General features: G+C 45.4%; 1 protein-coding gene across 1 annotated transcript in view; it reads left to right on the forward strand.

Moving 5' to 3' along the window:
• LOC144685067 (anoctamin-9-like) overlaps positions 1-25,366 on the forward strand; it is a 316,975-nt gene that overhangs the window by 112,304 nt on the left and 179,305 nt on the right. The window contains exon 10 of the mRNA XM_078549602.1: positions 12,631-12,735. Coding sequence (XP_078405728.1) covers positions 12,631-12,735 — 105 coding nt within the window. The remainder of the gene's footprint in view (positions 1-12,630; positions 12,736-25,366) is intronic.

Raw genomic sequence — 25,366 nt, forward strand, 5'->3', positions numbered from 1 at the left:
CCCTTCCTATGTGTTTGCTGCTCTTTTCCTTCTAGATTTTAGTGGTCGTGGCTTTGGAAGGTGCTGTCGAAGGAGGCTTGGTGACTTCCTGCAGCGCACCTTGTAGGTGGTACACATTGTTGCAACTGTGGGTCAATGGTGGAGGGAGTGAATGTTTGTGGATGGGTGCCGATCAGGCAGGCTGTTTTGTCCTGGATGGTGTCAAGCTTCTTAAGTGTTGTTGGAGCTGCACTCATCCAGGCAAGCAGAGGGTATTCCATCCTACTCCTGACTTTTGCCCGGTAGATGGTGCATAGGCTTTGGGGAGTCAGGAGGCGAGTTACTCACTGCAGAATTCCTAGCCTCTGACATGCTCTTGTAACCACAGTATTTATATGGCTAGCCCAGTTCAGTTTCTGGTCAATGGTAACCCCCAGGATGTTGATAGTGGTGGATTCAGCGATGGTGATGCCATTGAATGTCAAGGGGCGATGATTAGATTATCTCTTGTTGGAGATAGTCATTGCCTGGCACTTGTGTGGCACGAATGTTACTTGCCACTTGTCAGTCCAAGCCTGGATATTGTCTAGGTCTTGCTGCATTTGGACGTGGACTGCTTCAGTAACTGAGGAGTCGTGAATGGTACAGAGCATTGTGCAATCATCAGCGAACATCCCCACTTCTGACCTTATGATGGAAGGAAGATCACTGATGAGGCAGTTGAAGATGGTTAGGCCTAGGACACTACCCTGAGGAACTCCTGCAGTGATGTCCTGGAACTGAGATGATTGATCTCCAACACCACAACTATTTTCCTTTGTGCTAGGTATGACTCCAAGCAGTGGAGAATTTTCCCCTGATTGCCATTGCCTCCAGTTTTGCTCGGGTTCCTTGATGCCACACTCAGTCAAATGCTGCCTTGATGTAAAGGGCACACAGTCTCACCTCTCCTCTGGAGTTTAGCTCTTTGTCCGCGTTTGAACCAAGGCTGTAATAAGGTCAGGAGCTGAGTGGCCCAGCAGAACCCAAACTGAGCATCAGTGAGCAGGTCATTGCTAATAAGTGCCACTTGATAGCACTGTTGATGACCCCTTCCATCACTTCACTAATGCTTGAGAGTAGACTGATGGGTGGTAATTGGCTGGGTTGGATTTGCCCTGCTTTTTGTGCGCAGGACATACTGGGCAATTTTTCACATTGCTGGTTAGATGCTAGTGTTGTAGCTGTACCGGAACAGTTTGGCTAGAGGTGTGGCAAGATCTGGAGCACAAGTCTTCAGTACTATTGGCAGAATATGGTCAGGGCCTATAGCCTTTGCAGTATCCAGTGCCTTCAGTCATTTCTTGATATCATATGGAGTGAATCGAATTGGCTGAAGACTGGCATCTGTGATGGTGGCAAACTTTGGAGGAGGCTGAGATGGTGCAGTCATTCGGCACTTGTAGCTGAAGATTGTTGAAAATGTTTCAGCCTTATCTTTTGCACTGCTGTGCATCATTGAGAATAGGGATATTTGTGGAGCCTCCTCCGCCAGTAAGTTGTTTAATTGTCCACCACCATTCACGACTGGATGTGGCACAACTGCAGAGCTTCGATCTGATCCCTTGGTTGTGGAATCGCTTTGCTTCATCTGTCACTTGCTGCTTATGCTGTTTGGAATGCACATAGTCCTGTGTTGTAGCTTCACCAGATTGACACCTCATTTTTAGGTATGCCTGGTGCTGCTTCTGGCATGCCCTCCTGCACTCTTCATTGAACCAGGGTTGATTCCTGGCTTGGTGGTAATGGTAGAGTGGGGGATATGCCGGGCCATGAGGTTGCAGATTGTGGCTGAGTACAATTCTGCTGCTGCTGATGGCCCACAGTGCCTCATGGTTGCCAAGTCTTGAGTTGCTAAATCTGTCCGATTTAGCACAGTGGTAGTGCCACACAGCATGATTTGGGGTATCCTAAATGTGAAGACGGGACTTTGTCTCCATAAGGACAGTGTGGCGGTCACTCCTAATGATACCGTCATGGACAGATGTATCTGCAGCAGGCACGTTGTTGAAGATGAGGTCAAGTATGGTTTTCCTTCTTGATGGTTCCCTCACCACCTGCAGCAGTCTCAGTCTAGCAACTATGTGCTTCAGGCCTCAGCCAGCTCAGTCTACAGTGGTGCTACCGAGCCACAGTTGGTGATGGACATTGAAGTACCCCATCCAGAGTACATTCTGCACCCTTGCCACCCTCAGTGCTTCCTCCAACTGGTGTTCAACATGGTGGAATACTGATTCATCAGCTGAGGTGGCGGGGAAGAGGGGGTGGGGGGCGGTGGCATAGTACATGGTAAAGAGCAGGATGTTTCCTTGCCCCTGTTTGACCTGATGCCGTGAGACTTTATGGGGTCCAGCGTCAATGTTGAGGGCTCCCAGGGCAACTTCCTCCCAACTGCATACCAGTATGCCACCACCTCTGCTGGGTCTGTCCTGCTGGTGGGACAGGACATACCTAGGAATGGTGATGGCAGTGTCTGGGACATCGCCTGTAAAGTATGTTTCCATGAGTATGGCTCTGTCAGGCTGCTGCATGTATTGTCTGTGAGACAGCTCTCCCAATTTTTGCACTAGTCCCCAGACATTAGTAAGGAGGGCTTTGCAGGGTCGATAGGGCTGAGTTTGCCATTGTCATTTCCGGTGCCTAGATCAATGATGGGTGGTAAGTCTGGTTCCATTCCTTTTGGGCTTTTTAGCGGTTTGATACAACTGAGTGGCTTGCTGGGCCATTTCAGAGGGCATTTAAAAGTCAACTACATTACTGTGGGTCTGGAACCACATGCAGGCCAGACCAGGTAAGGATGGCAGATTTCCTTCCCTAAAGGACATTAGTGAACCAGATGGGTTTTCATGATAATCAACAATGGTTCCATGGCCATTAGATTTTTAATTCCAGATTTTTATTGAATTCGAATTTCACCATCTGCCATGGTTGGATTCAAACCCAGGTCCCCAGAGCATTACCCTGGGTCTCTGGATTACTAATCCAGTGACAACACCACTATGTCTCCACATGCTCCCAAGGCTGCCATACCTTCAAAGGATGAGGATATTGTGACACAAGATTGTAACTCTTCATTCAGAGATGGATTTGCTGTGCTGACCTGATTAAGATGGCAACCTAGGTGGTATGTGGATCAGCATGGAGGTCACTGGTTGATAATAAAGAACATACATCAGATGTCTCGGGGTCTTGCCCTGATCCCATTTGAGACCTCCACATTTTCATTCCAACAGTCTGACAAATGCACACGGAACCCAGGGAGATCAATGCAATAGTCAGTTGTACATAACCATGCCAATTGACCATCTCAGTGCTGGCAGAAGGTTAATGTGACGAGACAGTATCCTCTTATGTCCGATTCAGGCATCTGCAGCCTCTGCACTTAACTCCTAGGTCACTCAATTTCAACCATCCAGCAGGAATCGCAAGGCTCAACATCTGTCAGTGAGGCTCATAACTCTAAATCATGGAGTTTGGAAGGTGGGGACTAATGTCGGGGTGATGTTCAGATGTACATGCTATTATGACCACAATCAGTGTGGTTCAGAGGGAAACATGGCTTACGGGCCATACCCTTTTTTGTATTCTGAAAACGAGAATAAGACATACTGATCTCAGCAGCAAGAAGTCCAATAACACTTTTGGGATTGTAAAAATTAGAAGTTTTATTAACAAGAATAAAAGAAAACTTAAGCACACAAGATTATAGTTACACAGTTAAACTTAATCTTACAAAACATTCCCCCAAAAATAACTTCTATTTGGCCAGACCCACAAGTGACATAGAAAATAAGAGCAGTTCTAGGCCATTTGGCCCTTCGAGCCTGCTCCGCCATTCATTATGATCATGGCTGATCATCCAACTCAAATAGCCTGCTCCCGCTTTCTCCCCGTATCCTTTGATCCCTTTTGCCCCAAGAGCTATATCTAACTCCTTCTTGAAAACATACAATGTTTTGGCCTCAACTACTTTCTGTGGTAGCGAATTCCACAGGCTCACCACTCTCTGGGTGAAGAAATTTCTCCTCATCTCAGTCCTAAATGGCCTACCCTGGATCCTCAGACTGTGAGCCCTGGTTCTGGACTCACCCACCATCGGAAACATCCTTCCTGCATCTACCCTGTCTAGTCCTGTTAGAATTTTATAGGTTTCTATGAGATCCCCCTTAATTCTTCTGAACTCCAGCATATATAATCCTAACCAACTCAATCTCTCCTCATATGTCAGTCTCACCATCCCAGGAATCAGTCTGGTAAACCTTCGCTGCACTCCCTCCATGGCAAGAACATCCTTCCTCAGATAAGGAGACCAATACTGCACACACTATTCCAGGTGTGGTCTCACCAAGGCCCTGTATAATTGCAGCAAAACATCCCTGCTCCTGCACTCAAATCCTTTCGCTATGAAGGCCAAATAAACCATTTGCCTTCTTTACCGCCTGCTGAACCTGCATGCTTACCTTCAGCGACTGGTGTACGAGGACAACCAGGTCTCATTGCACATTCCCCTCTCTCAATTTATGGCCATTCAGATAATAATCCTGTTTTTGCTACCAAAGTGGATAACCTCACATTTCTCCACATTATACTGCATCTGCCATTCATTTGCCCACTCACTCAGTTTGTCCAAATCACAGTGAAGCATCTCTGCATCCTCCTCACAGCTCATCCTCCCACCCAGCTTTGTGTCATTTGCAAATTTGGAGATATTACATTTAGTTCCCTCATCTAAATCATTAATATATATTGTGAATAGTTGGGGTCCCAGTACCTAGCCCTGCGCTACTCCACTAGTCACTGCCTGCCATTCAGAAAAAGACTCGTTTATTCCTACTCTTTGTTTCCTGTCTGCCAACCAGTTTTCTATCCATCTCAATACACTACCCCCAATCCCATGTGCTTTAATTTTACATGCTAATCTCTTATGTGGGACTTTGTTGAAAGCCTTCTGAAAGTCCAAATAAACCACATCCACTGGCTCCCCCTCATCAACTCTACTAGTTACATCCTCAAAAAATTCCAGTAGATTTGTCAAGCATGATTTCCCTTTCGTAAATCCATGCTGACTCTGTCCAATTCTGCCACTGTTTTCCAAGTGCTCAGCTATTAATTCTTTTATAATGGACTCCAGAATTTTCCCCATTACCGACGTCAGGCTGACTGGTCTATAATTCCCTGTTTTCTCTCTGCCTGCCTTTTTATATAGTGGGGTTACATTAGCTACCCTCCAATCTGTAGGAATTGTTCCAGGGTCTATTGAATCTCGGAAGATGACTACCAATGCATCCACTATTTCTAGGACCACTTCCTCCAGTACCCTGGGATGTAGATTATCAGGACCTGGGGATTTATCGGCCTTCAATCCCATCAATTTCCCCAACACCATTTCCCTACTAATACTGATTTCTTTCAGTTCCTCCCTCTTACTAAACCCTGTGTTCCCCAACATTTCTGATATGTTATTTGTGTCCTCCTTTGTGAAGACAGAACTAAAGTATGTATTTAGTTAGTCAGCTATTTCTTTGTTCCCCATTATAAATTCCCCTGTTTTTGACTGTAAGGGACCTACGTTTATCTTCACCAATCTTTTTCTCTTCACATACCTATAGAAACTTTTACAGTCAGTTTTTATGTTCCCCGCAAGCTTTCTCTCGTATTCTATTTTCCCCTTCTTAATCAATCCCTTGGTCCTCCTTTGCTGAATTCTAAACTGCTCCCAATCTTCAGGTCTGTTGTTTTTTCTGGCCAATTTGTATGCCTCTTCCTTGGATCTAATACTATCTCTAATTTCCTTTGTAAGCCATTGTTTGCACCAGACAGGAATAAACAATTGTTGCAGTTCAACCATGCACTCTTTGAATGTTTGCCATTGCCTATCCACCATCATCCCTTTAAGTAACGTTTCCCAATCTATCATGGCCAACTCAAGCCTCATGCCATCGTAGTTTCCTTTATTATGATTCAGGACCCTAGTCACAGAATCAACTACATCACTCTCCACCTTGATGAAGAATTCTATTATATTATGGTCGCTCATCCCCAAGAGGCCTCACACAACTAGATTGCCAATTATTCCTTTCTCATTACACAATACCCAGTCTAGGATGGCCTGTTCTCTAGTTGGTTCCTCAACATATTGGTCCAGAAAACCATCCCATATATATATATATATATATACTCCAGGAATTCCTCCTTTATGGTATTGTTACTAATTTGATTTGCCCAATCTATATGCAGATTAAAGTCACCCATAATTACAGATGTTCCTTTATTGCATGCGTCTCTAATTTCCTGTTTAATGCCATTCCACCTTCCAGGCAACACTCCCTTATAGATGTTTAGTTATAAAAACCCAATTATATTAACTCAGGCAAACTGCTATATCTTTAATAAAGGCATACCACACGACCTCTAACTCTCTTCCACCCTACTGTTGAAATACAAAACTTCAGAACAAGACAGCTTGTTGCAGCCCAAGACTTCTCTGGAGTGACTGGGTGGCTGATTCCAACTGCCTTTTCTCCGAGGTTAGAGCTACAGCTAACAGCTCCCAGCTTAGCTCAACCCATAAGTTCTCCACAGTAACTCTAAAATATCTTTTTCCCCCTTTCACCTTGGGTTCCATTGTTCTCACACCTCTTTGAAGCTCAAATCCTTCCAAATACAAAATCTTTCATGTTCCTATTTTGTCTTTGCTTACAGGTCAATAAAATGTAATATACCCTCTTCTGTTTACCTATGGAACTCCTGCAAGATGCAAACATGTTTTTTGTTACCTCTGACTTTTCTTTGATATTCAAACGAACTCTCAGTTTATCTAAAGACGAAAATGTTAGATCCAACCTGTTCACTTGTACCTCAAACCTAACGCCTCTATCCTTTCATGTTTTAAAACCCCCACACAACCTGTCTTCTATTAACCTTCCCCAGCTTAATTAAATCATATTCACACACACACACACTCACAGACACACAACCTTCTTCACAGAATAACACAATATTCCCCAAAAATAATTTTTCAAAAGCTCAATTTCTCACAATGTGGACATGACATAACGTAGTAGGCAAACAGGTGCAAATAAGAGCTCTGAGTTTGAGTTCATATGTAAAGCTCATTCAAGGCTTACGGAAAGTACATGGAGGCCAATGAAAGATGCACCGATTCCTTGCACATTGCCATTCAATCCCGTAAGATCCATATTGAGTACTCAATAATGCAGAAGCATCAGAGGACTAAAGCAGCCTCCATGTTCTAAACTCATGAGGCAACATTGTATAAACCTTTGAAGCAGGCTTCAGAGGTGCCTTGGCTAACCACAGCTTTCATAGAGGCAGACACTTCACCCATGCCGTTACCGTGCAGAGAACAGTTAGGCACTGTAATGAGACGGTTCTAGACACCATAGAATAGAGGCAGATGATGGGGCATCAGTGGGGTGAGATGTGCATCCGTGACACTTGATTGACCATGGAGCATATCATCAGATACAAGAGGCATACACAACATGAGAAGTGGAATGAGTCAAAATCTATTTACATCTGTGCAAATTCTATACAGATTGTGGACACCCGTGCTACCCTTGCGCTCTTAGTATTTGTTAATATTTCTTACCTTACTGCTACGTCTCGATGCTTCCCTGACATCCACGATAGAGATCAAGGCAGCCTGCTGAGTGCTACGACCTGTTGTCTGTGATGGCCTTGGTGGGCATCCTGCGGAGGGCCCAGGCCTGCTTTGCATCTCCTACTGTAGGGCAGGTACACCCTCCTCAGCCTGTGGAGCTGCAAATGATGGGGTAACAGGCAGAGGGGATTGGGACTGGCTGGACACTCTCAGAGCCACCTGGGTGGATGGCCCGAGGGTGTCCAGCTGATGGGCCTCCTCCCTTGCCTTGAGGAGAAGGGGCACCTGGAGTGTGGCTGAGTTGCCCTGTCTGCCTCTCGCTTAGTCACTGATTGATCCCACCTATGGCCGGAGTGATGGAGTGTAGGTCTTGGCTCATATCAGACGCCATATGGAGGAAGGTCTCCATAGCATCGCCATCCTATCAGTGTTGACCTGAGTGCACTGGCATGTCAGCACAATGACATCAGACTGAACACAGACAGACTCCTCCATTGTCCATTTCAATCTGGTGACAGTATCTGACAACCCTGCCTGATGTTCCCGTGTCTGTTTTTTTAGCTCCAACATCCAAGTCCAGAGGCTCATCATCTGACTCAGGCTTTGCAGGAGCCTGACCTCCAGCAGCCCTCCAAACGTTGGAGACCTTGGATGACCCTGCCTCCGTCTGCTGTGGACCTGAATCTGTGATGTGCTCACTAGAGTGTGACCCTGAGCCTGCTCTGCAACAAGGTTCCACCAAGGTGTGTGTCTCTATGCTGGTGGAGGGTGCGGGTGAATGCTGTGATTAGTCTTCATGCATTGTGTCCTCAACGTTCTCATCTGAGGTGGTATGGGGGCTGGGGCTGGTGGGCTGGCTGCCAGTGGGCCTCCTCCTTTTGCTGCTGTGCCTGTCAAAGAGAGAAGACATACTTTGTAATTGGCTACATAGTCAACAATATTACAAAGCACTCAGTTTTGTTGTGTGACCAGTGAGCTGTTGATGGGTCCTCACTGGCTTGGGAGATTCTGATCTCACCCTCGGCGCAGGCATGGTCCCAGTTCTCACTGGCCAGCTCTGCCGCATGCTCTTTATACTGGGTGAGGGGCCTGGGTCCAGGCTCCCCTCTCTAGTCTGGAATCTCCCTCCTTTGTTGTGGGCAATCTTCTCCTGCATAAAGGCAAATGGACAGACTGTGAGCAGGATGGATGCCAAAGCAGATATTATGACCACAGCCAATGTTAATTGCTGTGCAAACCAAATCCCAGAGGGAAACTTGGCTTATGGGCCACAACTTTTTTTTTTTGTATTCTAATAACGGGAAGAAGATGTACTGATCTCAGCAGTAAGAGGTCCAGTAGCATTTTTGGTTTTTTTAAAAGTAAAAGTTTTATTAACAAAAATGAAAGAAAACTTAGGCACACAGCATTACAGTTACACAATTAAGGCTAGCCTTACAAAACATTCCCCCAAAACTCTCTACTTGGTCAAACTCACAAGTAAACACTTTCCAGGCAGCACTCCCTTATAGATATTTAAATATGGAATCCAGTAATATCACACAAGGCAGTCTGCTGCAGTTTCAATAAAGGTGTACCACATGACTTGTACCCTCTTCCACTTTGCTATGGAATTCACTTCAGAATAAAACTGCTTGTTGCAGTCCAGGACTTCTCAACAGCTCATACTGCTCAAGCTATCTAAGCTTAACGGCTCAACAGCTATCCAGCTCAATAGCTATCTCTAGCTCTCTCTACCTTAGTAGCTCTAATATACCTGTTTTCCCTTTCATCTCAGTTCCATTGTTCTCACACACCTTTGAAACCCAAACCTTTCCAAATATAAGACCTTTCAAGTTTCCACCTTGTCTTTGCTTTTGGGTCAATCAAAATATCGGGCAGAATTTAGCCCTTGTCGGGCAGGCTTGGCCGGGGTGGTCGGCAAGCTGACCGCCGTCCGTGATCAAGGCCGGAAGGCAATTTCACACTGGCGGGCCAATTAAGGCCTGCCCAATGTGAAATGCAAGCGGCAGTGCTCATCATTGTCTGTGCGGCGGGGGAAGGAGGGCAAGCGGGGTGAGTGCAAACTTTACGTGTGCGCACACAAGTGTGCATTTGAGAATCTCCCTGAGGCACAGCTGCCTCAGGAAGATGAAGAGTTTTCAAAAAATATAATAAGGAATTGAAAGATGTTATAAAACATGTTCCTTCATGTGATTCTGTCACATGAGCAGGGACATGTTATTAATTAAATTTAAAAATTTTATTTTTATTTGCCCGTGGATGAGGTTTCCTAAAAAGCGCAAAGGCCTCTTGGCCTTTTCGCCTGCCCACCAACCGGAAGGTTGGAGGGGCAGCGAAAAATGTAAGTCAGTTGAGACTTTAATGGCCTTAAGAGGCCTTTTAATTGTCAGTGGGCATGCTGCTAATTCCTGTGTGTGCCCGCTGACCGAAATATCGCTTGACTGCGCGTTGACATTGGGGCGCTCGCCTGATGTCAACGCGTGTCATTTTATGCTCGAGCGGGTCAGGCGTGCACCCGCCCGCCCACTGAGGTGAAAATTTTGCCCATAATATCCCCACTACCATTTACCTATGGACTCCTGTAAGATGCAAACATTTTCCTTTGTACCTCTCCTTTGAAATTCAACAACCTCTCAACTTATGTGAAAATGCACATGTTTGATCTAACCTATTTACCTGTACCTCAAACTTAACACCTTTAACCTTTTCATGTTTCCAAACACCCAGATATCCTGATTCCTATCAACCTCTTGCCCAGCTTAATTAAATCACACACACACAGACACACAGCCTTCTTTACAGAATAACACAATATTCCCCAAAATATTTTTTAAAAAGCCACTCTCACACAGATGATAAGGATATATGCCATCTTTGGGTGCCGAATGGACCTGCATAAGAACTGAGGATGTGAGCTACACAGGATGTGAGAAGAGATGAAGATGTCAAAGTGTGTGTGAGAGAGTCAGTGGTGATATCCTTGTGCTGGTTGTGTGTGAGATCCCTGTGGACTGTTACCCTGTGAATGCTTGATGGGCTTGTGAGAGTGAGGAGAAGGTAGACTTAGCCTGGCAGAGCAGATGATATCATTCATCCTCTTCCTGCACTGGATAGCAGTCCTCTGAGGAGCATTGGCACTGACCACCATGGTGACCTGTTCCCAAGCCAGCTTGGTGAGATTGCTGGACCTCATTCTGTCATCACAGGGGTAAAGAATGTCCTGGATTGCATTCACAGTGTCCAGAGATACCCCCAGCACACATTCACTGAACTTGGGAGCCGTAGACTTCTTACCTTTTGGGGCCATCATTTGCCACAACCAGTCCCGGGATGCAGAGAGTGAATGATGTGTGTGGATGTGGTTTAAATATGGAGCCAAGAAAGATGATCCAATGAGGGCATGGCGGGTGAATGAATCCCAGCCCGCTCTGCTACAAGAAACAATGTGCTTCATGTTCATGTGTATATAATAAGCTGAAAAGTCAATGATCTGGATTGGAAACCCATCAAACTGGCTGGTGGGAAACGCGCCACTTCTCACGCACGCCACCACACTTAGTCTCCGGAGCATAAAATTCTGCCCTAAGAGGGAGTCCTAGATGGAGCATTGAGCTCCAGAATGGGAGTGCTGGCTTCAAATCAAGATTACACACTTATTGATGTCATAATTGACCTAGTCTGCATACCACTAGCACACACTAGGTAACACCATTATCAAAATGGCATCTGGCCTTTCTAGGATGTTTTTTATTTTTGGAGGCAAAACAACACCTATTGCATTGAAAAACCGGGTGCAATGGATCCAAATTTCACAACCTTTGTGTCCTCCTTACAGCTTACTTTCCCACCCAGCTTTGTATCATCAGATGCATTATACTTGGCCCCTTCACCTAATTATTTAATAGAGTTGTAAATAGCTGAAGTTCCAACACTGAGCCTTGCAGCATCTCACTGGCAAAAGGCTGTCAAGCTGAAAGTGCATCATTTATGCCTCTTGTTTTCTGTTTTATAACCAATCCTCTGTTCATGCTATTATCCCCAATCCTATGAACCCTTCTCTTGTGTAACAAACCTTCATGTGGCACCTTAATTGAATGCCTTTTAAAATCCAAATATAATGGATCTATTGGTTTGTGTTTAGCTACCCAGCTAATTTCATGCTCAAAGAAACTCTAATAACATAAAAAACAGGGGCAGGAGTAGACCTGACTGCCTCTTGAGCCTGCTCCTCCATTCATTACGATCATGGCTGATCTTCTGCTACAACTCTACTTTCCTATCCACTCTCCATAGTCCTTGATTCATGAGAGATCAAAAATCTGTCTATCTCACCCTTAAATATACTCAATGGTGGAGTATCCACCACCCTCTAGGGTAGATAATTCTAAAGGTTCAAAGCTCTGAGTGAAGACATTTTTCCCTCATGTTGATTTTCTCGCCACTAGGCATAAGCCCTGTCTGGCAAGTACATCTTTCAGGACTCAGCCAGCTTGGTTACTAACGGAACTACCAAGTTAACCTTGGTGATAGAGATTGTAGTCCCCCACTCATGTACAGAAAACTACCCTCCATGCTTCTTCCAAGTCGTGTTCAATATGGAGGACTACCAACTCATCAGCTGAGGGTGGGCAATTTGTAGTAACTGGCAGGAGGTTTCCTTCCCCATGTTTGGCCTGATACTCACTCCCTAGTGTATACCAATGTGTCACCACTTCTGATGGATCTGCCTTCAGGGATGTTGATCGAGGAGTCTGGGATGTTGACCAATAGGTACACTCATGTGAACATGACTACATCAGGCTATTGCTTGACTAGTCTATGGGTAAAGAAGAGACACTTATCCATTAGATATGCATACAAATGTCCTCTCAAAAAGAGTAGAGATTTCATATTCACTTCACAATCCAGGGCTGAAGTTACTTAATCTTCAGTATTAGTGGGCTAAGAGAAAAATTCACTCTAAAATTATTTATTTTATGTATCAGGAGGAACTTGCTCTTGGGCTAATTTATGACCCCGATGAATCACCAGCAAGATATCACCATTCTTACCTGCGAACCACAATAGTCTTCTTGCTTGGATGTATCCTGGTAAGTGAAGCTACAAAATGTGCGGCAGATATGCTAGTATGTTCTATGTTGATCAAAATTTAACTCAATCCCTCCATCCAAAAATGGCAAACATTCTTCTCAAGCAGTACAAAATTCATTTGCGAAGCAGTGTTATGCAGGCCTACCTGCAGAGTTGTAGTGTGGGAGTCATGGCTGACTGCTTCCTGCGCAGCCTGCACAGCATTATATTTTATTTATTCGTTCATGGGATGCGAGCATCACTGCCTAGGCCAGCATTTAATGCCCATCCCTAATTGCCTTTGAGAAAGTGGTGAGCTGCCTTCTTGAACTGCTGCAGTCCATGTGTTGTAGGAACATCCACAGTGCTGTTAGGAAGGGGGTTCCATGATTTTGACCCAGTGGCAGTGAAGGAACAGCGATATAGCTCTGAGTCAGGATGGTGTGTGGTTTGGAGAGGCACTTGAAGGCTGTAGTGTTCTCATGCATCTGCAGCTCTTGTCCTTCTCGGTGGTAGAGGTTGCAGGTTTGGAAGGTGCTGTGGTGATGCAGTGCATCTTGTAGATCACATACACTGCTTTCACTGTCACGATGGTAGAGGGAGTGAATGTTGAAGGTGGTAGATAGGGTGCCAATCAAACGGGCTGCCTTGTCCTGGATGGTTCAAGCTTCTTGAGTGTTGTAGGAGCTCCACTCATCCAGGCAAGTGGAGAGTATTCCATCACACCCCTGACTTGTGCCTTGTAGATGGTGGACAGGCTTTGGGAAGTCAGGAGGTGAGTTACTCACTACAGAGCTCCCAGCCTTTGACCTGCTCTTGTAGCCACAGTATTTATATGGCTCGTCCAGTTCAGTTTCTGGTCAATGATAACCCCCAGGACGTTGATAGTGGGGGATTCAGCGATGGTTTTACCGTTGAATGTCAAGGGGAGATAGTTAGGTTCTCTCTTGTTGGAGGTGGTCATTTCCTGGTACTTGTGTGGCACAAATTTTACTTGCCACCTATCAGCCCAAGCCTGAATATTTTCCAGGTCTTGCTGCATATGGACACGGGCTGCTTCAGTATCTGAGGAGTTGCCAATGATGCTGAATATTGTCCAATCATCAACAAACATCCTCACTTCACACGTTATGATGGAGGGATGGTCATTGAGGTAGCAGCAGATGTTTGGGCCTAGGGTACTACCCTGAGGAACTTGTGTCAACTAGAGTGGCACACAGGGGTGCATCCCTGCATGTACCCAAGTCACTGAATGTGTGCCATTGTGAAACCACTGACATCAATGGGCTGATGCAATACCAGGATACCCAAATTGGTCAACGAATGTGCAGGCAACGCCTTCCTTATTCAATTTTGACCAAATGTTTGGAAGCAAGTTGGGCCCAGTTCTGGAGCTATTTAAAAGGCAGCTGAGGAGCTTTTGAATTAATTATAAAACAAAAACAGAATTACCTGGAAAAACTCAGCAGGTCTGGCAGCATCGGCGGAGAAGAAATCAGTTAATGTTTCGAGCCTTCATGGCCCTTCAGCAGAACTGAAGCATAGTTAGAAGAAGGGAGAAATATAAATTGGTTTAAGGTGGGTTGGGGGGTGGGGGGGGGGGGGGGGTGGAGACACATTGAGGGTGTGGTGATTGTGGAGATGAGCAGATAATCAAAAGATGTCACAGACAAAAGGGTCAAAGAGGTGTCGAAGGTGGTGACATTTGTCTGAGAAAAGTGCTAATTAAGAATGGAAGACAGGATATTCAAAGTACAGCTCTAGTGGGAGTGGGGTGGAAAGACTAACAAGGTTTTAGTTCAGATTTAAAAATAATGGAAATAGGTGGGGAAAGAAGAATCTATATAAATTATTGAAAAAAAAGGCGGGGCGGGGGGAAAGAAGCGGGGTGGGGATGGGGGGAGGGGGAGTTTAAGATCTAAAGTTGTTGAATTCAATATTCAGCCCAGAAGGCTGTAAAGTGCCTAGTCGGAAGATGAGGTGCTGTTCCTCCAGTTTGCGTTGGGCTTCACTGGAACAATGCAGCAAGCCAAGGACAGACATGTGGGCAAGAGAACAGGGTGGAGTGTTAAAATGGCAAGCGACAGGGAGGTTTGGGTCTTTCTTGCGGACAGACCGCAGGTGTTCTGCAAAACGGTCGCCCAGTTTGCGTTTGGTCTCTCCAATGTAGAGGAGACCGCATTGGGAGCAACGAATGCAGTAGACTAAGTTAGGGGAAATGCAAGTGAAATGCTGCTTCACTTGAAAGGAGTGTTTGGGCCCTTGGACGGTGAGGAGAGAGGAAGTGAAGGGGCAGGTGTTGCATCTTCTGCGTGGGCATGGGGAGGTGCCATAAGTGGGGGTTGAGGAGTAGGGGGTGATAGAGGAGTGGGCCAGGGTGTCCCGGAGGGAACGATCCCTACGGAATGCCGTCAGGGGGGGTGAAGGGAAGATGTGTTTGGTGGTGGCATCATGCTGGAGTTGGCGGAAATGGCGGAGGATGATCCTTTGAATGCGGAGGCTGGTGGGGTGATAGTGAGGACAAGGGGGACCCTATCATGTTTCTGGGAAGGAGGAGAAGGCGTGAGGGAGGATGCGCGGGTTATGGGCCGGACACGGTTGAGGGCCCTGTCAACGACCGTGGATGAAAAAGCTCGGTTAAGGAAGAAGGAGGACATGTCAGAGGAGCTGTTTTTGAAGATAGCGTCATCAGAACAGATGCGACAGAGGCGAAGGAACTGAGAGAATGGGATGGAGTCTTTACAAGAAGCGGGGTGTGAGGAGCTGTAGTCGAGGTAGCTGTGGGAGTCGGTAGGCTTGTAATGGATATTGGTGGACAGTCTATCATCAGAAATTGAGACAGAGAGGTCAAGGAAGGGAAGAGAAGTGTCAGAGATGGACCATGTGAAGATGATGGAGGGGTGGAGATTGGAAGCAAAATTAATAAATTTTTCCAGGTCCCGACGAGAACATGAAGCAGCACCGAAGTAATCATCGATGTACCGGAGAAAGAGTTGTGGGAGGGGGCCGGAGTAGGACTGGAACAAGGAATGTTCCACATACCCCATAAAGAGACAGGCATAGCTGGGGCCCATGCGGGTACCCATAGCCACACCTTTTATTTGGAGGAAGTGAGAGGAGTTAAAGGAGAAATTGTTCAGTGTGAGAACAAGTTCAGCCAGACGGAGGAGAGTAGTGGTGGATGGGGATTGTTGGGGCCTCTGTTCAAGGAAGAAGCTAAGGGCCCTCAGACCATCCTGGTGGGGGATGGAGGTGTAGAGGGATTGGACATCCATGGTGAAGAATCTTAATTAATTAAGAATTTATTAATTTTGCTTCCAATCTCCACCCCTCCATCATCTTCACATGGTCCATCTCTGACACTTCTCTTCCCTTCCTTGACCTCTCTGTCTCAATTTCTGATGATAGACTGTCCACCAATATCCATTACAAGCCTACCGACTCCCACAGCTACCTCGACTACAGCTCCTCACACCCCGCTTCTTGTAAAGACTCCATCCCATTCTCTCAGTTCCTTCGCCTCCGTCGCATCTGTTCTGATGACGCTACCTTCAAAAACAGCTCCTCTGACATGTCCTCCTTCTTCCTTAACCGAGGTTTTCCATCCACGGTCGTTGACAGGGCCCTCAACCGTGTCCGGCCCATATCCCGCGCATCCTCCCTCACGCCTTCTCCTCCTTCCCAGAAACATGATAGGGTCCCTCTTGTCCTCACTTATCACCCCACCAGCCTCCACATTCAAAGGATCATCCTCCGCCATTTCCGCCAACTCCAGCATGATGCCACCACCAAACACATCTTCCCTTCACCCCCCCTGACGGCATTCCGTAGGGATCGTTCCCTCCGGGACACCCTGGCCCACTCCTCCATCACCCCCTACTCCTCAACCCCCACTTATGGCACCTCCCCATGCCCACGCAGAAGATGCAACACCTGCCCCTTCACTTCCTCTCTCCTCACCGTCCAAGGGCCCAAACACTCCTTTCAAATGAAGCAGCATTTCACTTGCATTTCCCCTAACTTAGTCTACTGCATTCGTTGCTCCCAATGCGGTCTCCTCTACATTGGAGAGACCAAACGCAAACTGGGCGACCGTTTTGCAGAACACCTGCGGTCTGTCCGCAAGAAAGACCCAAACCTCCTTGTCGCTTGCCATTTTAACACTCCACCCTGTTCTCTTGCCCACATGTCTGTCCTTGGCTTGCTGCATTGTTCCAGTGAAGCCCAACGCAAACTGGAGGAACAGCACCTCATCTTCCGACTAGGCACTTTACAGCCTTCTGGGCTGAATATTGAATTCAACAACTTTAGATCTTAAACTCCCCCTCCCCCCATCCCCACCCCGCTTCTTTCCCCCCGCCCCGCCTTTTTTTTCAATAATTTATATAGATTCTTCTTTCCCCACCTATTTCCATTATTTTTAAATCTAAACTAAAACCTTGTTGGTCTTTCCACCCCACCCCCACTAGAGCTGTACTTTGAATATCCTGTCTTCCATTCTTAATTAGCACTTTTCTCAGACAAATGTCACCACCTTCGACACCTCTTTGACCCTTTTGTCTGTGACATCTTTTGATTATCTGCTCATCTCCACAATCACCACACCCTCAATGTGTCTCCCCCCCACCCCCCCACCCCCCCACCCCCCAACCCACCTTAAACCAATTTATATTTCTCCCTTCTTCTAACTATGCTTCAGTTCTGCCGAAGGGCCATGAAGGCTCGAAACGTTAACTGATTTCTTCTCCGCCGATGCTGCCAGACCTGCTGAGTTTTTCCAGGTAATTCTGTTTTTGTTTTGGATTTCCAGCATCCGCAGTAGCTTTTAGCTTTTTGTTTTTATCTTTGAATTAATTATGCTCAGGCAAAGTTGGTGGAAGCACTGTGATAAGTTGCTGGATGAATTTGGATCCTAAAAATGTAGAAAATAACATTGTCTTGCATTGATATGAGGTGCAGTAGTTATAGAGCCACTTGGTGTACAAAATGAACAGGCCATGCAGAGGAGGAGGCATGGAGGGAATCTCTGTGAGGAGAGAGAAAAGGAGGGCAATCCTTAGAAGGACCCACCCACTCCTACATTGTGATGTGCCAGGAGAAGTGTCTCAGGAAGTTTTGTTTCAGTAAGTAGGTGTTTGCAGAATTGTGTCATCTCCTTCACAAAGACCTAGAGCCTCAAGCTAGGATGAGGGCAGCCCCCACAATGGCTGTGAAGATCACCAGCACCATTTCTATGGATCAGGGTTCTTGATGGGAGCTGGCAACATAAGAAACATGTTGCAGTTCTCTGTCCACAGAAACATCTGGGAGGTGACAGGGGAGTAGGAGAAGGAACTTCATCTTCTTCTCCCTGAGGAGGGAAAACCAGTGCTCATCTGTTTGCCAGGATACCAGTCTTCCACATGGCACAAGGCAGAAGTGACTCCACACACGTGGCTCTACAGGCCCCTTTGTCAATGGGAAGTGATACTGCAATTGCAACGGCTGCCACTCAGTCAATATTCAGTTGATGTGCGACCACACCAAAAAATTCATCTCAATGAGTGCGCACCATCCTTGCAGCATCCATGATGCTCTTATCCTGCAGAGGTTAGCAGTTCTCACATTTTTCAGGCAATCTATGACAGGCAACAAGACGGCTTCTCAGTGACTAGGGCTACCCAGTCCACACATGACTCATGATCCACTTCCACCATCCCGCCATGCGCTGCTGGAGAGCCTTCAATGAGAGTCACCCGCAACACTATGGATCAAGCCTAAAGCAGAGATTTCACTGCTCAGATTGCTTGAGGACACCTCTGTGGTACATGCCCAAGCGAATCTCAATGTTTGTGGTAGTATGCTGGATAGGTCACAACCTCACAGCTATGAGGGCCCAGCCACTACCTCCTGGAATCTGTGGGGGGGGAGGAGGAAGGAAGAAGACCATATGCACCACTGCAACTTGATGCAGTGAGAAGGATCATATAGTGAGTTTTTGCTTCCGTTAAAAGAAACTTGCCCAATCCAACATGGACCCACCATTCCCTTACAGCACATCGATTTTAGACTTTCCAAAACAAAGTTCCCTTGGCCTAAATCATGCAATAAAACTCAACAGCAAAAACCATAACACAGCAACTTTACTTAGCAATAGTTCAATAATGCAAAAAAGCCCAAACTAACCATCCTTGTGCAATCTCTTTGTACCTATGTTGCAGGTGCCCTAGTCCTCATGCTCCAACACAATGTTACCCCAGTGACAGCTGGTAGAAGGCTAATGGCTTCCACTTGTGGAGAATGCAGATGGCCTTATAAGATGCCCTCGAGCAGCCCTGGACCTTGAGGGCCAGCTTTGGATTGCCCCATCTCTCCATAAATGGCAACAGACTGGCCTTGCTGGCTGAGAGGCAACAGCCAAGGGCACTGGCAGAGTAGCAGTGATGGGAGCACAAATGGTGCCATCCTGAAAGAGGACAGCAGGTTCATGCATCATGACCACTGCCACTCCCATGAAGCAGAAAGCCACAATTCTAGTAATCTGTTGGAGCACAGATTGCTGGACTGTTGTGAAATCCTACATGCCCCTTTGAGCACTACGATCTGCATTCATGATGACAGAGTCTGAGTTTGCATAGCAGCAAGCATGGATCTCTTGATCTCCATCTGAGCTTCCACTATAGCACTGAGATGATGGGTGGCATGGTCCTGTCCTGCAATGGTAGCTGTGGCAGCGGCCACTAGACGCTCCCATTATGTTCAGTCTGCTAAGTGCTATCATAGAGTTGGCCACCACCTCTATGGTGGAAAAGATAGTCTCCAGGTTCTCTGCAATGCGTTCTGCCACATTAGAGCTGGATTCCTCCATGCTCCCTGACAATGACAGGAGGCCGTCAGGCAGTACTGCAAATGCACAAAGCATCTTGGTGTGCATCCTCATCAGCATTCTCTTGTATGTTGCCCACTGATGCTCTCATCTGAGTCACCTGTAGCAAAACTCGTTTGCAACCTTCCCTTCTGGTAAACTGGCACATGAGTTGTCCTTTCGACCTGACCTAGCTTAAGCCTATTCTTTCCTGGTGACTTACAACATGCTGGTCCTGACTGTATGCTACCCTCTAAGATATGTGCAATCTGAACTGGTAGCTGCGAGTGCCAGATGAAATGACAGCATTCGCTCAGCACTGATATAGAGTCACTGTCCCTTTTTTTTAATGCATTCTTTTATGCAATGTGGGTGTCGCTGACAAGGCCAGCATTTGTTGCCCATCCCTAATTACCCTCAAGGAGGTGGTGGTGTGCTACATTCTTGAACTACTACAGCCTACCTTGTGCAGGCATACCCACAGTGCTGTTGGGGAGTTCCAGGATTTTGATCCAGTGACAGTGAAGGAACAGCGATATAATTCCAAGTCAGATGGTGTGTGGCTTGGAGGGAAATTTGCAGGTGGTTGTATTCCCATATGTCTGCTGCCTTGTCCTTCTAGCTGGTAGAGGGTGCGGGCTTGGAAGGCGCTGTTGAAGGAATGGTGAGTTGCTGCAGTGCATCTTGCTTATGGTACACAAAGCTGCCACTGTGTGTCGGTGGTGGAAAGAGTAAATGTTTAGGTTGGTGGCTGAGATGCCGATCAAGCAGGCTGCTTTGTCCTGGATGGTGTCAAAATACTTGAGTGTTGTCAGAGCTGCACTTATCCAAGCAAGAGGAGAGTATGCCATCACACTCCTGACTTGTGCCTTGTACATGGTGGACAGACTTGAAGGAGTCCGGGCATGTGTTACTTCCTGCAGAATTCCCAGCCCCTGACATGCTCTTGTAGCCACAGTATTTATATGTTTTTTTTTCTGGGTGTGCTGCAGCTGGCCAAGTCATGATTCTTGGGTATCCTAAGGCATAAAAGCAGAAGGAAAGGTTTGCGGTGAGGGGTGGAGGCTGAAGGAAAGCTCCAAGTTCATGATCACACCATCTGCAGTTTTTACTTCATCACCAGATATCAGGATGAGGGTGAGGAAGGAGTGGAGAAGGCAGCTTAGGCAATTAACTACCTTCATCCTCAATGATCATGGTGATGCTGAATGCCACGAGCTCTGTCACAACTGCCCCCATGATTCACAGCACCATCTCCTCTGTTGGGCTCAGCGAATGAAGGTTTGCCTGTCCCTATCAACAAGTAATTAGGAAAGCTAATAGAATGTTATCATTTATTACCAGGGGAATTGAATACAAAAGTTGGGAGGTTATGCTTCAGTTATACAGAGCACTAGTGAGACCACATCTGGAGTGCCGTGTACAGTATTGGTCATCTTATTTAAGGAAGGATGTAAGTGCATTGGAAGCAGTTCAGAAAAGGTTTACCAGACTAATACCTGGAATGGGCGTGTTGTCTTATGAGGAAAGTTTAGACAGGCTAGGCTTGTATCCGCTGGAGTTTAGAAGAGTAAGAGGTGACTTGATTGAAACATATAAGATCCTGAAGGGTCTTGACAGGGTGGATGTGGAGAGGATGTCTCCTCTTGTGGGAGAATCTAGAACTAGATGCCACTGTTTAAAAATAAGGGGTCACCCATTTAAAACGGAGATGTGTGAACTCTCTTCCTGAAAAGGCGGTGGAAGCAGAATCTTTGAATATTTTTAAGGCAGAGATAGATCGATTCTTGATAACCGAGGGGGTGATACGTTATCGGGGTAGGCGGGATGCAGATTTGAGGTTACTATCAGATCAGCCTTGATCTTATTAAATGGTGGAGCAGGTCGAGGGGTCGAATGGCCTACACCTGTTCCTTGTTCATATGTACGTACCAGTGTTATGGCGTAGCCGATGATAAATGCTGCGCTGCTCAAAACCCAAAGGGAAACTTGAAACTCCCACAACTATTTTGCAATTTGTATATATTTCGAGATGCATGCTTTGAATTCAGTAGTAATATGACCGCCAAATCTTATAAATTTCTTATAAAACTAATTGAACCTTTATTAAATAGAAAAAAATGATTTTAAGCACATACATAGGCTTACAAATTACTACTATGATAATTACTAGCTCCCCTAGTAAACCTAACTTCCAGCTACACCTCCGTTAAGTCAACAGTAAAACAAGTATATTTTAAAAGACCCAGGCAAAGTCACATGATACCCTGAACAGTCGAATTCAAAGTGACTTTATTAACTTCAGTTCTTGCAGACAGCAGTTTGAGGCTTAGAGGCTAGAGGCGCTTCACACTTGCTAATCTTAGAATGTCTTCCCTTGCACACAGCCTTCTCTCATTTATACATATTTTCCCCTTTGAATGCAAATTGCCATTATTTCACTATGTCTTCGGACTTTACCTCTCTAATAATAAAATCCATCATAGCACCAATTATACCAGTAATCTTTGGGAAAAAAAGAAACACACTGGGCAGAATTTTCTGCCTGTTGGGCGAGCAGGCCCAACCCAATCCCTGGTGGGCGGGGAGCTGATTCCTGCTGGAGAAGCGGGCCGTGCCGCCATTTTACGTGGGCAGGCCAATTAAGGCCCACCCAGCGTGACGTTCGGCGGGATGCGCTATGCACTCCCTGTGTGGGCAGAGGGGGATTCCCCAAAAGTGAGAGTGCACTCTTTCGCGCATGTGCACGAAAGAGCACACATGTCCCTGAGGCAAAGTGCTGCCTCAGGGAGATCAATTCACTGTTAAAAAGATTAAAAATAGAAAACAAAATTCCCTAACATGTCCCCCTCATGTGACAATGTCACATGAGATGGGACATATTCATAAATTACAGTAAAACTTTATCAAACTTTTTAGAACCCTGCATGAAACCTCATCCTGCTGGTGGATGAAGTTTCATGTTTTTTCTAGTTGCCGCTGGGGCTCTTGACCTGCCTGCCAACTTTAAGGTTGGACGGGCAGATCCTTTACTTGTTTAAATGATCCAGTCAATGGCCTCAATTGGCCATTGACAGGTCGGCAGGCGCACAGCTGATTTTGCTGTGCCCCTGCCTTCCTGAAAATTTAAATGAAGCGGGATGACATCAGGGGTTCCGCCCGACGTCATCCCGTGTCATTTTACGTGCCAGTGAGCAGGTCCCATCCCCTGCTCGCTGACAGCAAAATTCTGCCCACTGTTTCTTAACTTCTCCTGTCTAAGTGAAACAATTCACCCCCTCTTTTGAATTCAAACTAGCCTGGTTTATTTAAAAATGCAAATGTTCCTTTTACACCTCACATTCTAAAACGTCACTGATGTTTACCTACTTAACATTTCAAACCTAGCTTATCTCCTGATACACCAAAGCCTTCAGACCAGCTGTCTTTAATTCCATTAAGACACACACAGACTCACACACACATACAAAAAATGAACTGTCATAATTTAAAAGGATGGCTTTATTTTCTGAACCCATCTTACTTTATGTCCTATACTTATTATACTATTACATTACCAGATGCATGCATTAACATAATATATATACAAATCCTTGGTATCAACAGGAATCATTCCTGTCCAGTGTCCAGGTTTTAAATGTCCAATTTTCCCTTTAAGCTTCAAACTGTCGACAATGCATCTGCAATCAGATTTTCTCGTCCCGCCACCTGTATAATCTGTAGATTAAATGGTTGCAGTAATTAACTCCATCTGAATAGCCTTATACTTCTGTCTCAAAATTTGTCCAGAAACTTTAAAGGATTGTGGTTGGTATAAACAATTGTTTCTGACGAATTGTTTGCCACGTAAATCTCAAAATGCTGCAATCCCAACACCAAACCCAAAGTTTCCTTTTCGATTGTTGATTATCTTCTTTGTTGTACATTCAACTTCTGTGAAAAATACCCTATCGGTTATTCAATTCCAGTGTCGTCTCCTTGCAACAGTACGGCCCCAATGCCTATATCGCTTATGTCAATGGCCAGCTTAAATTGCTTGGCATAATTGGGTACTGCCAAAACTGGTGTCATAGTTAATACTGTTTTCAAACTGTCAAATGCCTTCTGACACTCCTGTGTCCATTGAAACTTCTTGTTCCTTTTTAATATTTCAGTCAGTAGAGCAATCACACTACTAAAATTTGGTACAGCTTTCCGATAAAACTCACTCATGCCCAGAAATCTCAAAACTTCTTGTTTTGCTGTAGGCACTGGGAAATCCACAACAGCCTTGACTTTCACATCTCTCAGAACCACCTTACTATGTCCAATGGTATGGCCTAGATACATAACTTGCGCTTTTGCAAATTCACTTTTAGCCAAGTTCACCACCAAATTAACTTCTTGTAATCGAGTAAATAATTCTTCCGGATGTTGTAAATGCTCTTCCCATGTCTGACTGAAAACCATCAAGTTGTCAATATAAACAGCACAATTTCTCAGAGCTTCAATTACTTTGTCAGTCTTTGAAATGTTGCAGGTGCAGTTTTCATACCAAATGGCATGAGTTTAGACTGATATAGTCCATCTGGCATCACAATCTCCTTTGCTGTCTCCAATTACAGTACTTGCCAATATCCTCTTAGAAAGTCAATTTTTGTAATAAATTTTGATTGTCCCACTTTCTCAATGCAATCTTCCAACTGTGATATAGGATATGAATCCGCTTTTGTCACTGCATTCACCTTTCAATAGTCCACACACAAGGTGAGATTTTCTGCACTGGCCCGCTGCTGCGATCTTTCCATCATGTCGCAAGTCAATGGACTTCTGGCTGGGCACCGCCTCGCCTGCGGCGGGTTCCACCCGTGACAGGGTCAGGAAATCCCAGCCACAGTCTTTGTGTTCCATCCGGTTTCAGTACCAACATAGTAGGCAAACTCCAGTTACTGCAACTAGACTCAATTATATCATTTTGAAGCATGAATTCAAGTTCTTTCTGTACTTGTGTTAACTTTGCCGGATTTAATCTAAGGATGCTGCCTTATCAAAACTGAAACTTCTGCACATGCACCATGCATAGCTAAATTTGTCCTCCCCTACTTATTTCCACAAATAGCTTTGTGTGACTGCAATAGCTTCTCCAAATCACTTTGACACTTGTCCGGAAGTTAACTCAATATTACATTTAAACTTTCAAGTATCCCCTCATTACCCAATTTGATTAGAGGAAAATCAATTTCAGAATCCTGCATTTCTAACTCTTTCTCATTATCTACCACCACTAATACCTCCTTTTGGTCCTCTTCCCTGTCAAAGTACTTTGTAAGCATATTTACATGACACATTCTCTGCTTCTTTCTTCAATTTGGAGTATGTATTAAATAATTTACTTCACTCAATTTTTTTTCAATTCTGTAAGGCTCACAAAACCTTGCCTTCAATGAGTCACCCAGTACTGGTAACAGAACTGACACTTTCTTCTTAGCAACAAAACTACAAGCTGTAGCTTTCATGTCTGCCTTCACTTTCATCACTTGGTGTGATATCTTTAAATGTTCCCTAGCCAACTCACATGCTCTATCCAATTTCTCTGAAATTTGATACATAATCCAGGAGAGTAGTTTCTGAATTTTGACCCACCAATTTCTCAGTGGTCCTCTCACCTGTTGACCATAAACTAGTTCAAAAGGACTAAAAGCAGTTGATACATTAGGAGCATCCGTAATAGCAAATAAAAAGAATGGAATTACCCAACTCAATCCTGTGGACAATCCTGACTATATGCCCTCATCATAGTTTTTAGAGTTTGATGCCATCTTTCCAAA

This window comes from Cetorhinus maximus, chromosome 9 (assembly GCF_964194155.1).
Source record: "Cetorhinus maximus chromosome 9, sCetMax3.hap1.1, whole genome shotgun sequence".
NCBI lineage: Eukaryota > Metazoa > Chordata > Chondrichthyes > Lamniformes > Cetorhinidae > Cetorhinus > Cetorhinus maximus.